The 19195-nt window shown below is 43.8% G+C and overlaps 1 protein-coding gene across 15 annotated transcripts in view; it reads right to left on the reverse strand.

Moving 5' to 3' along the window:
- BRSK2 (BR serine/threonine kinase 2) overlaps positions 1–19195 on the reverse strand; it is a 395220-nt gene that overhangs the window by 78500 nt on the left and 297525 nt on the right. For all 15 annotated transcript variants that reach the window (XM_033155249.1, XM_033155259.1, XM_033155232.1 and 12 more), the window contains exons 5-7: positions 15957–16073; positions 3637–3670; positions 1723–1791 (exon numbers count right to left, since the gene is read on the reverse strand). In XM_033155249.1, the coding sequence (XP_033011140.1) occupies positions 1723–1791; positions 3637–3670; positions 15957–16073 (220 nt within the window). The remainder of the gene's footprint in view (positions 1–1722; positions 1792–3636; positions 3671–15956; positions 16074–19195) is intronic.

Below are 19195 nucleotides of genomic sequence, written 5' to 3' on the forward strand. Positions count from 1 at the left end.
CATAGATACAAAGATTCGCTTAACTTCAGCTGAACTGTTTAGTTGTAGTTGCAACTCAAGGCTTTGATCTGCTGGCAATCCTCCAGGGCAAACTCTTAGCAGCAGATGTGTTTATCTGCAACTCGGTTCTAAATCTCCTCTGGACATATTTACACCAAACACTAAAAGACGGCTGTTTAGCATGGGAGACTTTTCCACCTTACAAAATGTCAAAAGGCCAGAAGGAAGTGTGACTGACCAGAATATGACCTATGTTCACGCATAAGACAAAGGCTTTCTTTCTAAGGTCTTTATTCAGAATAGTCAGCTCAGAGAGCTAGGATACCATCAGCTCCTGATGCTAACCAAATAGCTGGATCACATAGTGTTCAAGCTGAGCAGAGACTGCAATGAATATGAGTTTCTCCACTAGCCTAAAATGAAGATATAAAATCCACTGGGTGATATGGTAATGACTTTCTCAAAAATATATTCTGCATCAAATCATCTCTCTGGGTTACCTCTTATCCTTGCCTTCAATATGCTATGAAACATAGCAGAAGCAAATTGGGGGGAAATTGGTTATCAAATTTCCCATGTTATCCACAGGATTGTTGAATCAGGCCCCAAACTGCGTCAAAGGTGTAATGCTGAGTACCAAAACAAAGCCTTTGGTAGTATAAGGTTTATAGCAATATATTAATCCAAGAATACCCTCTGACTATTAAGCCACTAAAACCTCCTAATGCCCTAACTATATTTATGAATTATAACAATGTTGACATTTGAATGTAGTTGTATAAGGTTTCATATGGAAGGTCTAGTTTTGCAGAATATATCTTAATTTACACCTAGTGATGAAATGATTTGCTAGTAAGTAGTCTGAAATTATCTGATTTAAGTCAGGTGTATCTTGTTAAGCATGCATTTTTTTAAAAAAGAATAATACATGCCTTTCTATCTAACAGATAAGTGCAGACAAAGCACATATTTTTAATAACTCGTTGGGAACAGCCCAAAGTTGCTGGGACACCCCAGTCAGAGAAGCAGCATATAAATAATAAAATTATTCTTATTCTTATTACACAGATATCCAGCCCAATTTCAGTGAAATATTGATTAGATAATAGGAAATTTGACAGACATTGTTTTTCTCAACTTCTTTCAGCTATGTTTCATGATCTAACTGGACCGACGTAATTCTTTCTAATGCATGTCCCTTTCTCTGGAAACTATCTTCAAATTTTGTTTCACTTTGTTTCTTTCTGGGTCTTTAATAAATGGGTGCTCTACTCATCTACTATTTAATAAACGGAATGTGATGAAAGTGTTATTGATTCCATTTGTATGACCTTGTTGTCTCCATTACATACGAGTGACAACTTTCCACACTAGTCTGGACACTTCCTTTAGAATACCTCTCTCATTTCCTTTGCTAGTACACACACACTGCTTTTGACAGCTTTGGATTTTGCCAACCAGCCTTGACCTGATCTGGGCCTGCATTGATCCACTCTGGGCAAATCCCAGTTCAGTCCCATTTGGTTCAGAATCTGGGATTTGTCCAGACCAGATGCACAGCCTTAATACATGCCTATGACAGATATGTAGGTACATGTTCAGAGGGATGCTGAGCCCTCCAGCAAAATTTTCAGCATGGCATTTTTGAAATTATAATTCAGTAGACCATCATGAATGCAAAAAATACAGTACTTGTCCTATATAGTGAAAGTAACGACTCACCACTAACAATGCAAACAAAATGACTCCACAGCTCCAGACGTCTGCTTTTCTCCCATCATATTTCTCCCCCTGTACAATATGGAAACAGGAGATTTAACTTGAAGGTTGTTAGATAAATAATTATCCAGGTGTCCTTGAATTTAGTGGGAGGTAACGTTCTTTTTCTCCAAACTACACCAATATATTACACAGATCTCATATATTACAAAAAATGTTTAATTACACACAATGAGTATAGGGTATATTTAGCGCAGTTTGGCAGGTAAGAAATAGAGAAGACCACCCTTTTGAAAGCACAAAGGACTTAGGTTAAAACAGTAAACAACAATTTTAACATAACCATACTGCTTAAGCCTATGCTTTTGCCCATCTGTCACTGCCCTGCATAGAACACTAATCTCCCAGTTTAAGGACCTCTGAATCACTGTAAATACATCACATTCACAAATTGCATCTACATATGGCACTAGCCAGGTTAGCATGGGCATAGGGCCCACCCATTTAGGAACTGCCTTAGGGTTCATTAGAGCTGCTCTGCCCTTTCCCGTTCTGTGGACATGTATATAGATTTCCAGTAATGTAACACCCAGATGAGAGAGAAGGCCGGAGTTGGATAGGAAGTTATGCACATAACTCCCATTCCAGAGGATGGATTCAATATTGTGGTGCACATTGTGCATACACAGAAGGGAGGAGGGATGAAAGGGTTATTGTGAATCCAATGTCAGCCCCTCAGAACGTAGGTGAGGAACCTTTTGCACATGGGCCAAAGCATGTCTCTCAATTTGGCCCGTGAAATCATTCCCCCAAAACCAAACCCACCTGCTCCACACCTGCTGTTATATTGCACAGGCTGAATGTCATAGGTGACATCTGCTACGGGGCAGACAATGGCATGGTTAAAAAGGTACAATAGGGAGTTTAAAGTTAACTTCTAACTTTTCATTTGCTAGTGGCTCTCGTGCTGACACTGAGACACTGGGAACTCTCTTGCAGCCAGGCGAGTTTGCTGTCAGAGCTGGTCAGGGCTTGTGCTATGACTGTCACTGAACTCTGAAGCCCTTTGAACGTTGAGAAGTGAGCAGGGCTGCAGTACTTTAAAAAAAAAAAAAGATTAATAGAGGAAAACTTTAATTTTCAATTCAACTATCTGCATTTGTTTGTTTTTAAAGTTACCCCATGACATGAAGAAAAATGTCTGGAAAACTCTTATTAAGAAGTATTGTATGTCCTTGTCCTTGTCTATGATCCACAGGATGAAATGTATTGGAATGGCATGGGTAAGAAAAAGTCTGAAGAATCAGCACAAAACCTGAAATGTTAGAGATGCCTTGAGGATATGAAAAAACTGTTTCTCTCCCAGTTGGTTCTTTATGAGGCTCGGAATTACCAGTAGTCATATTTGCCAGATCATGACATCAGCTGTCAATCCCCTGCTACTGATTTTATGAAGCTTAAATTCACAATTGTCCCCCAAATCTGACAGGTGGAAACCAGACCCTTTTGTTTACTAGGTCACAAGGGGCTGCAATAGTTGTCCAGTGTTGTCCCCTGTTGTCCAGTGACACACCAAGAGTAGCACGTTTCACCTTTCTTAGGTGAAAACTGAAAGGGCAGAAGGCGGCTCAGAAAAAATAGTTTGAATGGGAAAATAAAACCAAGTAAACACAGGGGACTGTTGCTCTGGCTGTTAGTGATCATATGAATGTCCTTGTACTGAAATTCTACAAACCCCTTGTATTATTCAGATAACCAGACAATGTGAGAAAATTAAAGACTTTTGTAATACAAGTGGAGGACTATCCAGAGATACCCAATAATAAAAGAGAGAAATAAGTTTTTTGTTGTTGTTGTTGTTGTTGCTGCTGCTGCTGTTCAAAAAAGAATTGTTTTAAGGATTTCAAGCTCACTTACCCGAATTACTTCTGGGCAAGCATAATGCGGTGATCTGGAAGAAAAAACAACAACATGATCCAGTGAGTACTGAATTCCTCCTTGTTTTTATTTATTGTGTGAATAATAACAACAATAACAACTATTATTATTATTATTATCATTTTTATTATTATTATTAATATGGCTTTCAACACATATAAAAACAATAAAATGTCAAACATTAAAAACCTCCCGATACAGGGCTGACTTCAGATGTCCTCTAAAAGTTGTGTAGTTCTTTATCTTCTTGACACCTGATGGGAGGGCATTCCACAGGGAGGGCACCACTGCTGAGAAGGCCCTCTGCCTGGTTCCCTGTAACCTCACTTCTCGCACTGAACGAACCACTAGAAGGCCTTTGGAGCTGGACCTCAGTGTCTCGGCTGAACGATGGGGATGGAGAAGCTCCTTCAGCTATACAGGGCTAAAGGCATTTAGGGCTTTAAAGGTCAGCACCAACACTTTGAATTGTGCTCGGAAATGTACTAGGAGCCAATGTAGATCCTTTAGGATCAGTGTCATATGATCCCAGTGGCTGCTCCCAGTCACCAGTGTGGCAGCCACATTCTGGATTAGTTGTACAGTAGTTGTAGTTGAAAATATGGGCTTTCAGAGCCAGCTCTACCATTCAAGCAGCATCAGGGAAATTCTAAAGTTCACCCAGCTGCTGTAAGATTATTAAAAATAGGCTGAAAGAACAGGAAAGTTGTCACTAACCATCTAAAATTGGCAGATGTCGTCAGCCAGTGACTCACAGCTGAATATGAATGAATGGCTGAATTAATGCACATTTATTATAGAAGGCTTTTGGCCATAACAATATTAATAGTACAGTGAATTACTAAAATAAATGGGCAAAATTTATATATCCAGAAAGCACGATAGCCAAAAGACAGGTCAGTATCAACTAAAAGTCATTATACCTCACTATTCTGACAATAGATTTCATTTCTGCTCATAAAACAAACTAGGAGCACATCCAAATTAACAAGTCCCTAAAACTGTCACCAGCAAATCCATCAAATGCCTCCACTTAAAATATGATGGCATGAGATGACACTGTTGGGTATTGTGGTGCTTAGACTGGGAGCCCTGCAGATCAAGCACTAGCTTCCTGTTTCACTGGGGACTCTGGCTGAAGGAGGGAGCTACATGTAGTTCACGTTGGGGCACTTGTAGAACAGCCCCAAACCATCCTGGCTCCAGGGAGCCAGAAATACACCAAAGGGCTATTACAAAGCTGCCATATCTGCTGTTTTCCTTTAGTCTGGGCACTGCATATCTGAGAGAAGCAAGCAGATTTTCCATCAGGACCCAGCTAGTATATTAATGATCTTAGGCTTGCTTTGCTTCAGTCTACCTCCTGTATTCCTGTCTATTATCTGCCTGTCTGCCCAAGGTATTTGCCTCCCTTTGGGCCATGTGTTTGATTGATACAGAAGCAAAGCATGGCACTGTTCTATGCATTAACCAATACACTTTCTTTTATGCTTCTTATCTTCAGAGTGCCTTAAAAGAATTTCTTCTTCACCAAGAGGAAGCTGGAGAATATTTGCTCTAAATAATACATAGCTGTGCTCTTGAATTGTATTGCGTAGCCATCATTAAACCTATTTATTCTGCTCTTCCAGTTTTTACTGGTCAAAAGAGCTTGCTGATCCATGATTTCTACATATGGCCCATCAAAGCAGTGAGGGGGGAAAATTGGACAGCAGCAGCAGCAGCAACCCCCACCAACATAACATGTGCTCAGACCACTGTCTGCTGCTGTGCTCCCTGCCTGGCAACTAATTGAGAAACAGTTCCCTGAAATCAATTATTCATTCCAACCTGCCACGTAATAATTTTGCATCCTGGAAATTATATAGCAGTAGCCATTTGCTTTATAGCCTTCATTAGAAGCAGCCTGACAAAGCAAGAGAGATCCAAACAGTTCTAATAATGTATGCAGATTTCAAACAAGACAGTTTCTTTTTTTTTACCATCACATGGCAGATTACCAGGAAGTAATTACTGTGCATATATTCTTATGGGATGAAATAATACCACAGTGCATAATGCCATAGTCAGACCATTATGCTTGTATCTCTGTGCCACATCCTTGCACGAATTCACTGGGATGCTATTGGTATAAATGCCTCCTATCACTATTATGGAAGAAATGTCACAAAGGATGGACTCCACTTCGTAGTAACAACACAGGGTAATGAGGGGAAGAGTTCCCCTCCATCAGGGTCACAGCTGATTCAAATTGTCCCTTGCCACAGCTTTTATTTAAAAAGAAAAGAAAAGAAAAGATCCAGTTCATGGGCCTTGCACCTCACATTCAGTGTATTCCTCATGTTCAAAAGCAATCAGGTATTATTGTATTCATGTATTCTCCTGCATCAGGCATGTCCAACAGGTAGATCGTGATCTACTGGTACATCACTGGACGTCTGTGGTAGATCAACGGCAGATCAGTGGCTCCCTCCAAAGAAGCTAAAAAACTTTGGCTCCCCTAAAAAAAGCTCAACATCTTTGCCCTGCACCCCTAAAATGACATGAACCACCAAAAACAGGACTTTCCTTCCTAAAAAGAAAAAGAAAAAGCTCAATGTCGCTTTTCTCTTCCCTAAAGAAGCTCAACAACTTTTATGTGAACCCCCCAAAAGGGGGTATATCACTGCCAGTTTTTAACTCTGTGAGTAGATCACAGTCTCTTGGAAGTTGGCCACCCCTGTCCTGCATGATTCTTACTTTGGGCCCCAAGGACAAAACCACCTGTGTCTGGCCTGAGCTCCACCAACCTAGTATTGTACTATGAATGGATTCTTTCCCCCTATACCATCTCCCACTGCAAGGATTGTCCCTGCTGGAACACACCATCAATTACTTTCAACCAGCGGTATGATCCCAGTCATTAGATCTTCTAGGTGAGGTTTAAAAAGGTCATCTAAACCACACAGAATAAAGTAAGAGTTTTGTGTTTTCAATTGCTGGTGAAGTAAAGAAATGCTGTGGCTAATGTTTTATACAGATGAAACAGGGGGCCAGGGGGAAATAGGAAAGAGAAATCAGGCTAACCTGACCACTCAACAGCTGCACCTCAACTGCTGTGACAGCAACATGAGCTCTTGGCATATCCACTCTAAATTTCCTGCCAATTCACAGCAACTGTATATCTCCAGCTTTATCTTGGCTCACAGCTCTAAACGGGTTCCTCAGGCCTACCAGGATGCACAGAAAAATCGTCTCCATGCTGCCAATCACCAAACAGCTTTGACTGCTTTAGAAAAGAAAATCCAAATTTAATCAAAAATCTATTTATCTTCCTACAAAGTCATGAATATTTCTTTGGCTCTTATCACTAATTATTCAGTGCATGTGCATCTAAGCAACTTTATCCCTGCCTCTTCCCCCTAGGCATATCCTCATCTTTTCTGCTGCATCTCCAGGCAGTAACGCTACAATCTGCACAGTGTCTTCAATAACAATATCACTCAGCAAGATCAAGAAGCAGTTTTCGCCAGCGGCCTCTGTTGTGGTACATTGGAAGAGGCATGAGGATTAGGAACGTTTGTTGTTTTCTGGGGTTTTTCTTTTTCTTTGCAGGGAGATGGAGGTTGTCTTCCCTCAGTTGCAAACTCTGTAAGTCAGCAATGGGACTCTGAAATGCCATTCTGCAGGCCTTGGCTTGAGCATGAAGCATAACAATTTGGTGGCATGGTCCCATTCTGTAACTCTCAGGGTGGAACCGCATACCAGACACAGGTCAGAAAAGTAGCTGGTAGAGAGCACAGCAGAGGAAAACTGGCAGGCTGGGGACAGATTAAGCAGCTTCCTACTGCTTAAAGCTTCTCTGTTGCAAACTATGCCTTGCAAATCTCCATCCCACAGGCCACTGGGAAAATAGGATGCTGGGTCCAGGCAGAGAGCCATCAGAAAAGAAAATCAAAGAGTGTGCGATCTGCATGGTGGGTTTTCTATATGGAGACCCCATCTGTTGGCCTGATCCAGCAGGCTGTTCTTATGTTCTTAAATAAGGTTTCCATGTTTCCTTTGAGCAGGCAATGTTCTTGAACATAATGAGGAATATAGTGGGTGGTGGGGTGGTGGGAGTCAGTACAGAGTTCCAACCATAGAACTCTATGGTTCTATGGATGGAAAGGCAGCCAGCCACCAGCTACAGTTTTAGATAATAAATTAATTTTTACTGAAGTGATGTGAACTTAGGCAAACACAACAGCAGTTAAAAAAAATTAAGGATCTGCCTCTGAGGTGCAGACTTCCCTACAAAAACACACAGAAATAGAGCCCTGACCAGAAGCCTCTCTTGGAATGATGCATGGAGTCTACCAGCTGTTCACAGTATGTCAGGAGAGGGGAAGGAATGGCATGAGGTGGTGCAGATGCAGCTTTTTTGGTACAGTTCTACACCACCACCTGTATCAGAATAAAACTGGAACAAATCATTTCCTCTTTCCCATATATTCGTAGTCTTCTGAATGAGAGCAAGGATTCCCTACAGAGGCACTGATGCAAAACACTGCTGCACAAAAACAGTTAGTAAAGGACCTCTCACCAGCCACACCATTTTTATAATTGTTATTTTGTAGAGAATGCTTCTTTGAGGATTTGGTTTAGGGTGGAAGCAAACCACATAGATGTGTCAACTTCATCATAGTTACTGCTGACTTTGAGACGAGGGATTTTGTGTGAAGCAGCACAGAGTCTTAGTGCTACGGCTTGTTTCCCAATCAGCCTGGCTGCCCGCAGCAATTCCTTTATATCAGGGGACTCATTTCCCCGCCCAAGCTATGATAAGAAAACAGGAGAAGTGGTAACTGTGCAATCTGAAAATAAAAAAGGAGTGGGGGAGAGGAGTTAAATTTCCAGGAGATTAACATGAGCAAAAAGGAAGTGAGAAAATGTCAAAACCCTCAATAATCACCTCTACAATTTCCAGGCCTAAGGAATTTTGGCGATTGGAAGGGAAATGGCACCTCTAATACTAATTAACATGAGGCACAAGCCTCTGGGAAGTTCTCCTGCTCAAGTCTTTACTTTTTTAAGAGAATGTTTGCCTCACAAAGCTGTCCAGCTGAGGCCCCCAGCTCACCTTGCTCCTCTGTTGATGGTTTATCTCAGGCCTTGATGGCCAGCGAATCTTTTAACGGGACCTTGTTGCATCAATTTTCTATATTTTCTATATTTTACATCCAAATTATAACTACCAGTAATTATATCACAAGAGAGGTTAGAGATACTTGGTATATATTTGCACAATGCATTTATGTCAGAAGACCCTTTGTATGCCATTTCAAGATCCCACAGCCCCAAGCAAAACCCCTTTCCTTCTACAAGGGCAGTTACCTGAATCCATTATATAGCCAGGACTTGAATCATAGAGTTGGAAGAGACCACAAGGGCCATCCAGTCCAACCCCCTGCCAAGCAGGAAACACCATCAAAGCATTCCTGACAGATGGCTGTCAAGCCTCCGCTTAAAGACTTCCAAAGAAGGAGACTCCACCACACACCTTGGCAGCAAATTCCACTGTCAAACTCCTCTTACTGTCAGGAAGTTCTTCCTAATGTTTAGGTGGAATCTTCTTTCCTGTAGTTTGAATCCATTGCCCCGTGTCTGCTTCTCTGGAGCAGCAGAAAACAACCTTTCTCCCCCTCTATATGACATCCTTTTATATATTGGAACATGGCTATCATATCATGTTATGAATTAGCTTAGATTAAAATGAGTCCAGTCCCCACTTACATGAATATGTATTTGTGTGTCTGTCTGCAGCAGAGAGAGTGATACATATCATAGACACAGGCTGCGAATACACCAAGCATTTAAAGTACACCATTTCCCCTAAAGAATCCCGAGAACTGTAGTTTGTGAAGGGTGCTAGAAACTAAATCTGTGAGGGACAAACTATAGTTCCCAGGATTCGGGGGGGGGGGAGAGAATAATGTGCATTCAATGTATGGTGTGTAGCTCCAGAGCAACTATGTATACAAACAGGCAAAGCCCCTTTACTCTAAGAATTTTTAAAAAAGTGAAACAGCCACAACAAGGAGACCAGATATTATCTCAAGGCATGTATGTGCTACACATTCAACCCAGCTTCAAGTATATTTAACTGTCATGTTTCTCATCCAAAGCACCCAAGTAAATGCAGTTTTGAATAAAAGGTAAAGGACCCCTGGCAGTTACATTACAGTAATTCCTGAGTCTGGAGGGGGTGCGGAAGGGGACAGTTAAACCACAGTCATATGTTACCGGTAGGTAATATTTACAAACTTCTTGAAGGTGTCTTAGGACCTGATCCAAAGAGGCTTGTGATCTAACTAAGGAAAGCAAGGGGCGAAAGGAAGGAAAGTCCATCATTGCACCAGCTGTACCACTGCAGCTTTGTTGGCATCCTTCTGTCTCAGGAAACAATGGAAGAGCACACCTTTGGGGGTGAAGTCAAACCACTGGAGAGTTGCAGCTAATTCCAGGTCAACATAGTGTCTGTGGCAAAACAGAAAGTTACTGTGTCCCAGCCAGATACCTTCATCATAACAAAGCTATCCTGACTTTCCCTCTGGTGACAGTCAAGCACCAGGGGGCTATAACTAGCAATCTGCAATATCATAAAAGCATCATGCGGTGGAGAAGTGGCTCTGGGACAGATGGGAGAGCCTTCCCAGCATTTAATTGCCTTGAATTTTCTTTGCCTGGAAGGTAAAGGCAAGCGAGAGAATGAAGAAATCTGAACTAATAAAAGCTGCATCGTGCCAACTCCCCAGCTCCATCCACTCTCTGCTGTTTGCTCATGGTCCTCCCTGGCTCTTGGAGAAATGCAAAGTCTTGCTGAATTACCCCTGTGCTTCAGGGACCAGCTCATCAGCATGAAACTTGCCTGGGTGTGTGATTTCTACAGTAAGCAGAGCTTCAGGGGTTGCCATTCTCCCAACAAATCTCAAATGTTTCCCCACAGTTGCATATATGTGCGTGCACATGTTTAAAACTGTTCTGCCCTCCCTATGAAAATGTGAGCAGTGGATGGTTCCAGAAATGAGGGATTTATTACGATCAAGGCTTGATGTGCAGTCAAATCAGGCAGTGGCAAACTATGTCAACGAGAAAGCTAGCCTGCTTCTCCTCCCCACCTTCCCTATTCATTTTTCTCTAAGATATATAAAAAACAATCAAGACTGCACTTTTTATCGTTTCCTCCAGGGATGTTTTTATCTATAGACATCAGCGTTAGAAGCAAACAATCTGTGCTGATCTAATGAGTAAATCCCAGCAAAAGCTATAACTGAATGATGGAATGTAAAAAAGTAAATAAATAAATAAAACCCACCAAAAAAAGAAAAAAGAAAGAAAGCAGCAACTGCATAAAGGTAATGTTCAAGGCAACACAGTGCAGCCTTTCTAAAGCCAGCCAGAGGTGGATGACCTAACGCGGGGGTCTGCAACCCCAGGGCCGGTGCGTTTAGCGCCGAAATGTAGGGGGCGCTGCGCCGCGCTGCTGGCCCGCCTGCGCCCACCCACTTCTCTACCTTGCCAGCGGCTGTGCTGCTCATGCGTGCCTCGTTTCGTGCCAGCAGCAGACCGCAGCAGCTTCCCTCCTTGGCGCCTGTCCTGGCGCTTGTGTTTGGCTGCTGCTGGTGGAGCTGCTGGCTGCTGCGATTCGACAAGGCGCAACGACTCGACGAGGTAAGGAGGCAGCTGCGGGCTGGGCCAAGGGCGGCGGGCGGCGGGCGAGGGGGAAGCCCTCTTTTAAAAAAGTGGAAGGGCCCGGCTCCAGGACACGTGGCAGTCTGGGAAGGAAAAGGAAGCCCGGCTGTTCAGCTAAGGGCGGCCCAACAGGATGAGATGGGCGCGGGAAAAAGCTCAGGGGACGACCAGTCCCGGGCTCTGTTTCAGGGGCACGCAGGAGACTTCCCTTAAGCAGCGTGGCGAAAGGGGCCCGAGCATGGGCGTACTGACGGGGGCAGGAGGGGGCAGCGCCCCCCCAGAAGCCCCCTGCCCCCCTAGAAGCGGGAGTCCCATGGACTGAAAGGAGGGTTTTATCCATCCTGAAGGAATGTTTTCCAACGCCTGCAGGGGGGACGTGATCAGCCCCCTGCTTCAGCCCCTCTCAGCTGCCTTGCCCAGCCACTCTGCTGGCCAATAGAGATTGGGGCAGTGTGCATGCTGTGTGCTTTTGCATAAGTTTGCTAAACCTTTAGGGTTGCATTTGTGCTGTTCATGGGGCGGAAGCATTCTGGGGGGTTGGATTTCCCCTTCTAGATTTGCCCCTGCAGCGTCAGGCATTCGGACGGTTCCTTTAATACAGTGCTTGTTGTTTGGCTGGGGGGGGGAGCGTTTCGTGATATTTTGCCATTTTGCCTTCATTACCTGCTCTTCATTACCTGTCTAAATTGTGCTATGAGCTTCTGGGTGTTTATATTTTTGTGGGCCGCAATGGTTTTGCGGCTCCCAGTTTTTTTCTCTCTTCGGAAACGGGTCCAAGTGGCTCTTTTTGTCTTAAAGGTTGCAGACCCCTGACCTAACGGAACCTTCCCTAAGAGGACACTGGGATGGACAGGCTTGATCTGTATAGAGAAGTCTTTAACAGAACACTTGAACTTTTACACTCCAGCAATACAGAATATCTGCTTCGCTGCAGCATCAAACACAATTTGATCCCTACAGTTCACCAAATAAAAGTTAACTGGAGATTCCTTTCGCGGCCATCAATAGCGCATACTGTTATCCAACACATATTTCCTTTCTCTCTTTCTCGCTCTCCTTCTCTCTCTGCCAGAAAATCAACTTCAGAGCACACAGGAGTATGTAGCTGTTAAGATTTAATAGCTCTTTCAGGATTCACTTAAAAAAAAAAAGATGTCTGCAAGCACTGGCTCCACACTGAGGACAAAGCATAGGCGAAACTGATGCTGTGAAAAGCTCTGATGCAGGTTTAACTAAGGGACCTAGGAGAAGATTGGTCAGAATTCTGACTTCTCCTCCGTCCTTCACCCCCCCCCACCTCCATGTTTGAAATTGTGTGGCATGACACTGTGCATCCCTCACTCCTCCCTTACCAGATACAACAACGCAGGGCACCAGTATCAGCCATGCTGGGCTACATGCCAGGAGAATTAATGAAGTGGTGTAATAGCTCACAAGGAGGCCTAGTGATGGTGCTTAAAATGTATCAGCAAAGCAGGGGATCGCAGAGCTGCTGTGTTGTGTTTATTACATTCACGTCTCTTCCTTTCCATTGATTTCTTTATTAGTGCATTTTAAGGCAGCAACACAGGGCTTTGTTCTGCTCCAGGCTCTGAGGTTTGAATTCCAGCACAACCTACAGATTAGCACGTTTGCCCTCTGAGATTCTAGGCTGGGCTGACAGTGCCATCTGCCAAATTACCTGCCGGGTAGCTCCTAACTTGTATGAACCTACAGGCCAATCTAAAATTGGGAAGTGATTTTTTTTTAATATAAAAGGGGGGTGGGATGGGGAGAAGGCTCCAATAGAACTACATAGATTCTTCCATTTGAAAAAGAAGGTGTGAATAGAGCAGAGGCAATGAAAAGCAATGAAATGGAGGGTGGCTGACCTTTTGGCCCTTCAAACGTTGCTGGACTACAGCTTCCATCACCCCTGACCATATGACATGCTGGTTGGAGTTGCTGCAGTTGCGCTCCAACAACGTAGGGAGGCCACAAGGTCAACATCCCTGCTATGGTGAATCTGACTTAAAATGTGGTTCAGGAGATAAATGGGAGAAGGCCTTCTCGGTAGTGGCTCCCTCCCTGTGGAACGCCCTCCTTTCAGATGTCAAGGTGGTCTACATATCTACATAAATTTTAGAAGACACCTGAAGGCAGCCCTGTATCAAAAAGTTTTTAATTTTTGATATTTTACTATGTTTTATAAATGCTGTAAGCTGCCCAGAGTGGTTGGGGAAACCCAGCCAGATGGGTGGGGTATAATCATCATCATCATCATCACACCATCTATGGTTCTGCTGCAATATATGTCCAAAGTAGGGATTACCAAATGATGCCCAAATTGCCAAGACACTAACAGTTAAGAATGAGACCAAAGCAGCATAACAGACCAACTAAAGAGACTGACAGGTAAACACCAAGCAAAGATTATAATTAATGAGCTTGTTCCCACCCTCTGCTCACCAAAACGCTCATAAACTGAATGGGCTCACTGGCCCAAAGGAGCCATGTTGAAATTTAAGACAGTGACATAATAGTTATTACCCTCTACATGAAAGATAACGTGAGCTGGTTAGCATAGCTGCCATTCCAATTTATGTGCTCATTGAGGGATATTTTGAACCCAAGGAAGCCCCTGCTTTACTCATAGACCCTTCTTAAGTCACCTTCTCCATTTCCATGTCCCTGGATACTCTAATGGTCAGGTTCTCCCACACGATCTCTTTCGTGCCTTAAGACTGTGTGTGAACAGAAGCTATTACAACCAGCACCTTCTCAGTGATGGTACCCTCACTGAGGAGCTGCTAGACAGGTCCCACCCATCTTTTCAGGAAATGCATTGGGTCTTTTTTATTCAGGAGGTCTTTTAGCTGCTGTGTTGGAATTGGTTTTATATATGGGGTCCTGCTGCTTGATCTGTGCAGCTGTTTTGTTGTTGTTGTTGTTGTTGTTGTTGTTGTTGTTGTTGCTGCTGTTGTTGTTGTTTTGGTCTTTCAGTGTTTATATGAATGTTGCTTCAGTTGTTACATGTAGATTGCCTTTATTTTTATCGCTATTTTGTAAGCTGCTGTGAGAACCCACAAGGTCAGTTGGTGGGGTATTAAATGTTCTGCATAAATTAAGACATGAGGAAAGAAGAGTATGTTAACAGAATCCATTTCTGCTGAATGAGTGTTCCGCCGGGCAGTGCTTTTTTTGGGGGGGGGGGTGTGGTACTCAAGGGTACACAGTACTAGCACCTTTTTTCTAGAAGAAAAGCACTGGTTCCAGGTAAATATTTGAGGAACATACCCTAGAAAAATATGGAAGCCCTCTTGCCTCTGTTCTCACCTGAGTTCTGTACCATCCTATGGGCTTGCTGTTACAAGAAGCAAGTTAAATATCAGTAGTACAAATTACAAGTCTCTGCATTTGCTGATGTATGCCACTGATGCCTACCAGACTGCTTACTTTCCAGATCTCTTTGCAACCACGAGAAAGAAAGAAAAAATCTTGGAAAGTGCTGCTTGCTGGACAACAGCAGTGGGGTCAGTCGAGTTCTTCATTACTACCAGTAGGTGGTGGCAGCGTACAGAGGTTCCATAAATAGCAAGTCTAAATTCCCGGGGGAAACCTGCAATTGAGTCTCCATAGTAGTCTAAACACAAGGGAAAATCTGGCTATTATAGTCTTTGGGGATTTTAAAAGCATATTTAAACAGCTCTGCTTTCTATTTTTAGGTGTTTTGGGTGGGGATTTCTCCCCTGCTATAGAAACTCATAAATGCATATGCCTGTAGGCTTTTAATGCTTACATTTGAACTGCAATACGTTGTATATATATACAGTATGAAATCAGAGGCTTTACTGCAAAGGAAAACAAATATTTGCTTGTTGTGGTGGTGGTTGGTTGGGTGTTTTCAAAAAAAAGGTCTCTTATGTAAGCGTGTGTAGGAAGTTTCATTTATTTACTGCAATGCATGCCACTCTCTCCCACTGTGAGTGGAACAGCGTGTGGAAGCCATCGCACAAAAATTCCAAAGAAATCTCTCCAGGACTTTTGCATTTAAAAACCTCAGATTCCAAGCCTGGAAGCTTGACGCTTATTGTTTTAAGTTAACAAAAAGCAGCACGGGGAAGGGATGTTTTGTTATAGGTGATTGGGGTTATCAGTATCCCACCTCTTAACAGTCCAAGCTGTTTCTTGCCAAGATGAGATGTGGTTTTCATTTCGGTTAGGAAAATTAACCTCTGTGTTGCACTAGGAAGTACATACTGGATACTTGCTTTTGTGTAGACAATGTACCCTGAACTACCAGGAGCCCATCTACATCCTGGCCTCCCCCCCCCCCCCGACCACAATACTACAGAGTCTTCTAAAGATGGAAAGGGATGAATATAGCATAAGGAAAGTCCTGCTGGATAAGACCAAACGTCCACATAGACTAGTGTCCTGTTTCCCACAGCAACCACCCACATGCCTCTGGGCAGCCCACCAACAGCACAGGAGGGCAATAGCCCCCTTCCATGCCACCTCTGAACCTGGAACTCTGATTTGGTCATCAGGACTAGTAATCACTGACTGGCTAGCCACCTCTGCTTTAGGGCCTCGTTGCAACTTACCCGCAACTTGTTTCAAGCAAACTGTCGCCGACTTGCAGTGACGCCATCCCAAAGTCTGCTATCCGGATGTTATTCTTTTCATCCAGCAATAGGTTTTCTGGTTTTAAATCCCTGTGGCTGTGAAGAGAGGAGCAGGTCATGGGTTAAGACAGAGAGCAGTCCCCAGTCCTCAGGCAAAAGCCACCTGGCAAACTATGAGGCTCATTTGCTCTGTAATTGCTTCCAATTGATCTCATTGGCCTGGGAGAAAACAAGACTCAAGGGTTACTTCCTGTGACACTTCTTTCTGTTATTATATATATATATATATATATATATATAGAGAGAGAGAGAGAGAGAGAGAGAGAAATGGGATGGGAAGATGATACTTTTGAAAAGAGTTATGGGATTGGGATAGATATCCTATTAGAGTACTTTCCCGTCTTGTGATTCTCAATTGTAAGACTGTACAGGAGAAGGGTTAATAGAACCTGTTGGTTTGCTGAGGATTTTCTCAATGGTCCTGGAAGAGTAGCCAAGAACCTTCCCTTTCTTAAGGAGACTGATCCAATCTCCTGGGCTCTTTTGGAAGGAGAGACCTTCATTGGGAATCAAGGCTTAGCTTCTCTCTATCAGATTTTGGGATGTCTGTTGTGAGCCTCCACCTATGCTCCACCTGGTACATGTGTATGTAAGTGCAGATATTACAAAATGCCAGCAAGTCTCCCTTGACATCATTCCAAAGGAAACCAAACCTGGGCAGCACTGGACACCAAGAGTTCTCTCCATTTGTTGAACCACAGAGTGCAAATCAAATCAAAAGTAGCATTTCAGGATGTTGATGGATTTGGCTTGCTGATAACAGCGACCAGGTGATGACAGCATGATCTATGCCCACTCTAGCTGATGAAAAGAAAACGAGGAAGATTGCTACCATTATCAGTGCCCCTTCCAACACCACCCATCTCAAATACATAATCATTCAGACCCTTGGTGCTGACTATTCACTATGAGCACTATTCCCAGCTTTTCTTTTCAGGGAATGATAGTTGAGTGGCTGGTCGCTCTGCAGCTCCAGGATCAGTTGGATGTTGCCTTTCTCACTTTGAACTTAAAGGTTGCCTACACTTCCATTTCTCTTGCTGCCCCCCAGAGGAAACCTACTCCTTACTGCTGAATCAGAGCAAACGTCAGTTGGGTTTTCTGCAGACTGACATTTGCTCAAATTCAGCAGTAAAGAGAGAGTTTACCCAGCGAAACCAGCAGGACAAATGGAAAACTGCTTGGACCCATGCCTAGAAAGCACAGGTCAAGTGAAAAACTCTCAGACCCATGCTTTCTAGGCAGGGGACAAACAAAGTGTGGACGAGCTCTGAACTTGCTGGTCATGAGTTCGCTCATAGTAACTGCATCCCATTGCTCCTGGCAGGTCATCTAGCAGCCTTTGATAACTTTGATTACTAGGATTCTTGAGGTTGGGACCCAATAGGTTGTCACAGAACATTGACCCCACTCTTTCCAGGTAAGAGGATTATTATAAAGAGTATGACTGACTTATTTATTTGACTTTTGGTTTGGAATAGTCAAAACACACTTCAGCTTTTCAATGTGGTTTCCACAGCAGGCTCAGTACCAATACCCCTTTTTGTCGTAAGTCCTGGAAATCTTGGAGTGAGCTGTGAAAAAGTCCTAGTGATTTTTTAAAAGTCTACAGGGAGCTTCGCAGTGCCTGAGTTAGCCCATCCCAGTTTGATTAAACTTGCACACTTGGACATGAAAATAGAAGCTTAACAAAAATGTAGCTCAGAATAATGAGGAGTTGCTAGTCATCCCTTGAGAACATTCCTGTGAGGTTCCTCATCCTCTCAGGGTGAAATTTATATCTGTCTAGCAACACTGCCTTCTAAAAAATAAGAATGTTTATTTATTTTTCTACATTGCGGAAATTATTGGGGTAAAAAAAGACTATTTAATGAATTTGTGCACATGAACAAAAAGGAGAGACAAAAACAACTTAAAAACAGGGGTGTGTAACTGCCAGAAGTCACATTTCCTCAGAGGTAATCCTTTGGTGGGCAGAGCCAGAGCCAGAGCCAGTGACCATCAGAGCCAGAGACAAAAATTAACTAATTTCACACTGGCTTCCATAGGTGCCAATTGCCCCCCTAAAATATTTAGGGGGAAAGGGCCTGCCCAATATTTTCTGCAAGTTGGCATCTTCCTCCCTCTCTTGGGCAGCCACCTCCTCCACAGTTGGATGCCACCCTCTTTTCCTAGCTTCTCTTCCAGCTTTCAGTGCCATTTCCAAGCAGGGCAGCTGAGGAAGGGCAGGCAGCAGTGGCGTAGCAAGGTGGGGGCGTTGAGAGCGGCACGCCCCCTGTTCCAGCCTGGAGGGGGGTGACACTTGGCGCCGCCACCCCCCGCGACTCCCAAGCCGCCACCTGGCACCACTTCCATGTGGTGGCTGCTTGTGCGGCAACTCTCTACTTCGCGCCCAGCAGCCTTGCGAGTTGCCGTGCGAGCAGCTGCCGCACGGACGGGCTGTGGCAGCCCGTCCATGTGGCAGCTGCTTGTGCCCAGTTGCTCTGGGCCCAGTTGTACACAGCAGAGGAAGGCATAGCTGTCAACTTTCCCCTTTTTTAAAGGGAAATTCCCTTATTCTGAATAGGATTCCTCGCAAGAAAAGGGAAAAGTTGACAGCTATGGAGGAAGGTGTACTCCATAGAAGTGTAGGGATGCAGGGAGAAGTGTGAGTGGGTGCCCCCATATTTTATTCAAGTTGGTGTCAGTAATGGCTTCCTCGGATTTCTTCCCAGAAATCCCCCCCCAAAAACCCATCAAATTGTGTTTTTTTAAAGTCATCCATTTCTTTTTATCAGATAAATTATTTCAGGCTAACTGCTGCGGACTTGCAGCAACACCATCCCAAATTCTGCTACATGGCTGCCCCCTCCAGTTGTTCTGAAACTACACAGACAATGTGAGGGTGGGGGGAACAAGGAGGAAATGAACAGGAAGGAAGGAATAGAGATGGGACAGAAAAATGGGGCAGCTTCCCCCCCTTTCCTTTTTGTTTTGCTGAGGGCTGCATAAAATGATGTGGGGGTTCCATATGGCTTCCCCACCTGTGCTAGGATCATAGGAAGAGCCTCTTGGGGCATGTCAGTGGCCCATCTAGTCCAGCATCCTGTTTTCACAGTGGCCGACCAGATGCCTGTAGGAAACCCATAAGCAGGACCTGAGTGCAACAGTACTCTGCC

Source organism: Lacerta agilis, chromosome 1 (assembly GCF_009819535.1).
Source record: "Lacerta agilis isolate rLacAgi1 chromosome 1, rLacAgi1.pri, whole genome shotgun sequence".
Taxonomy (NCBI): domain Eukaryota; kingdom Metazoa; phylum Chordata; class Lepidosauria; order Squamata; family Lacertidae; genus Lacerta; species Lacerta agilis.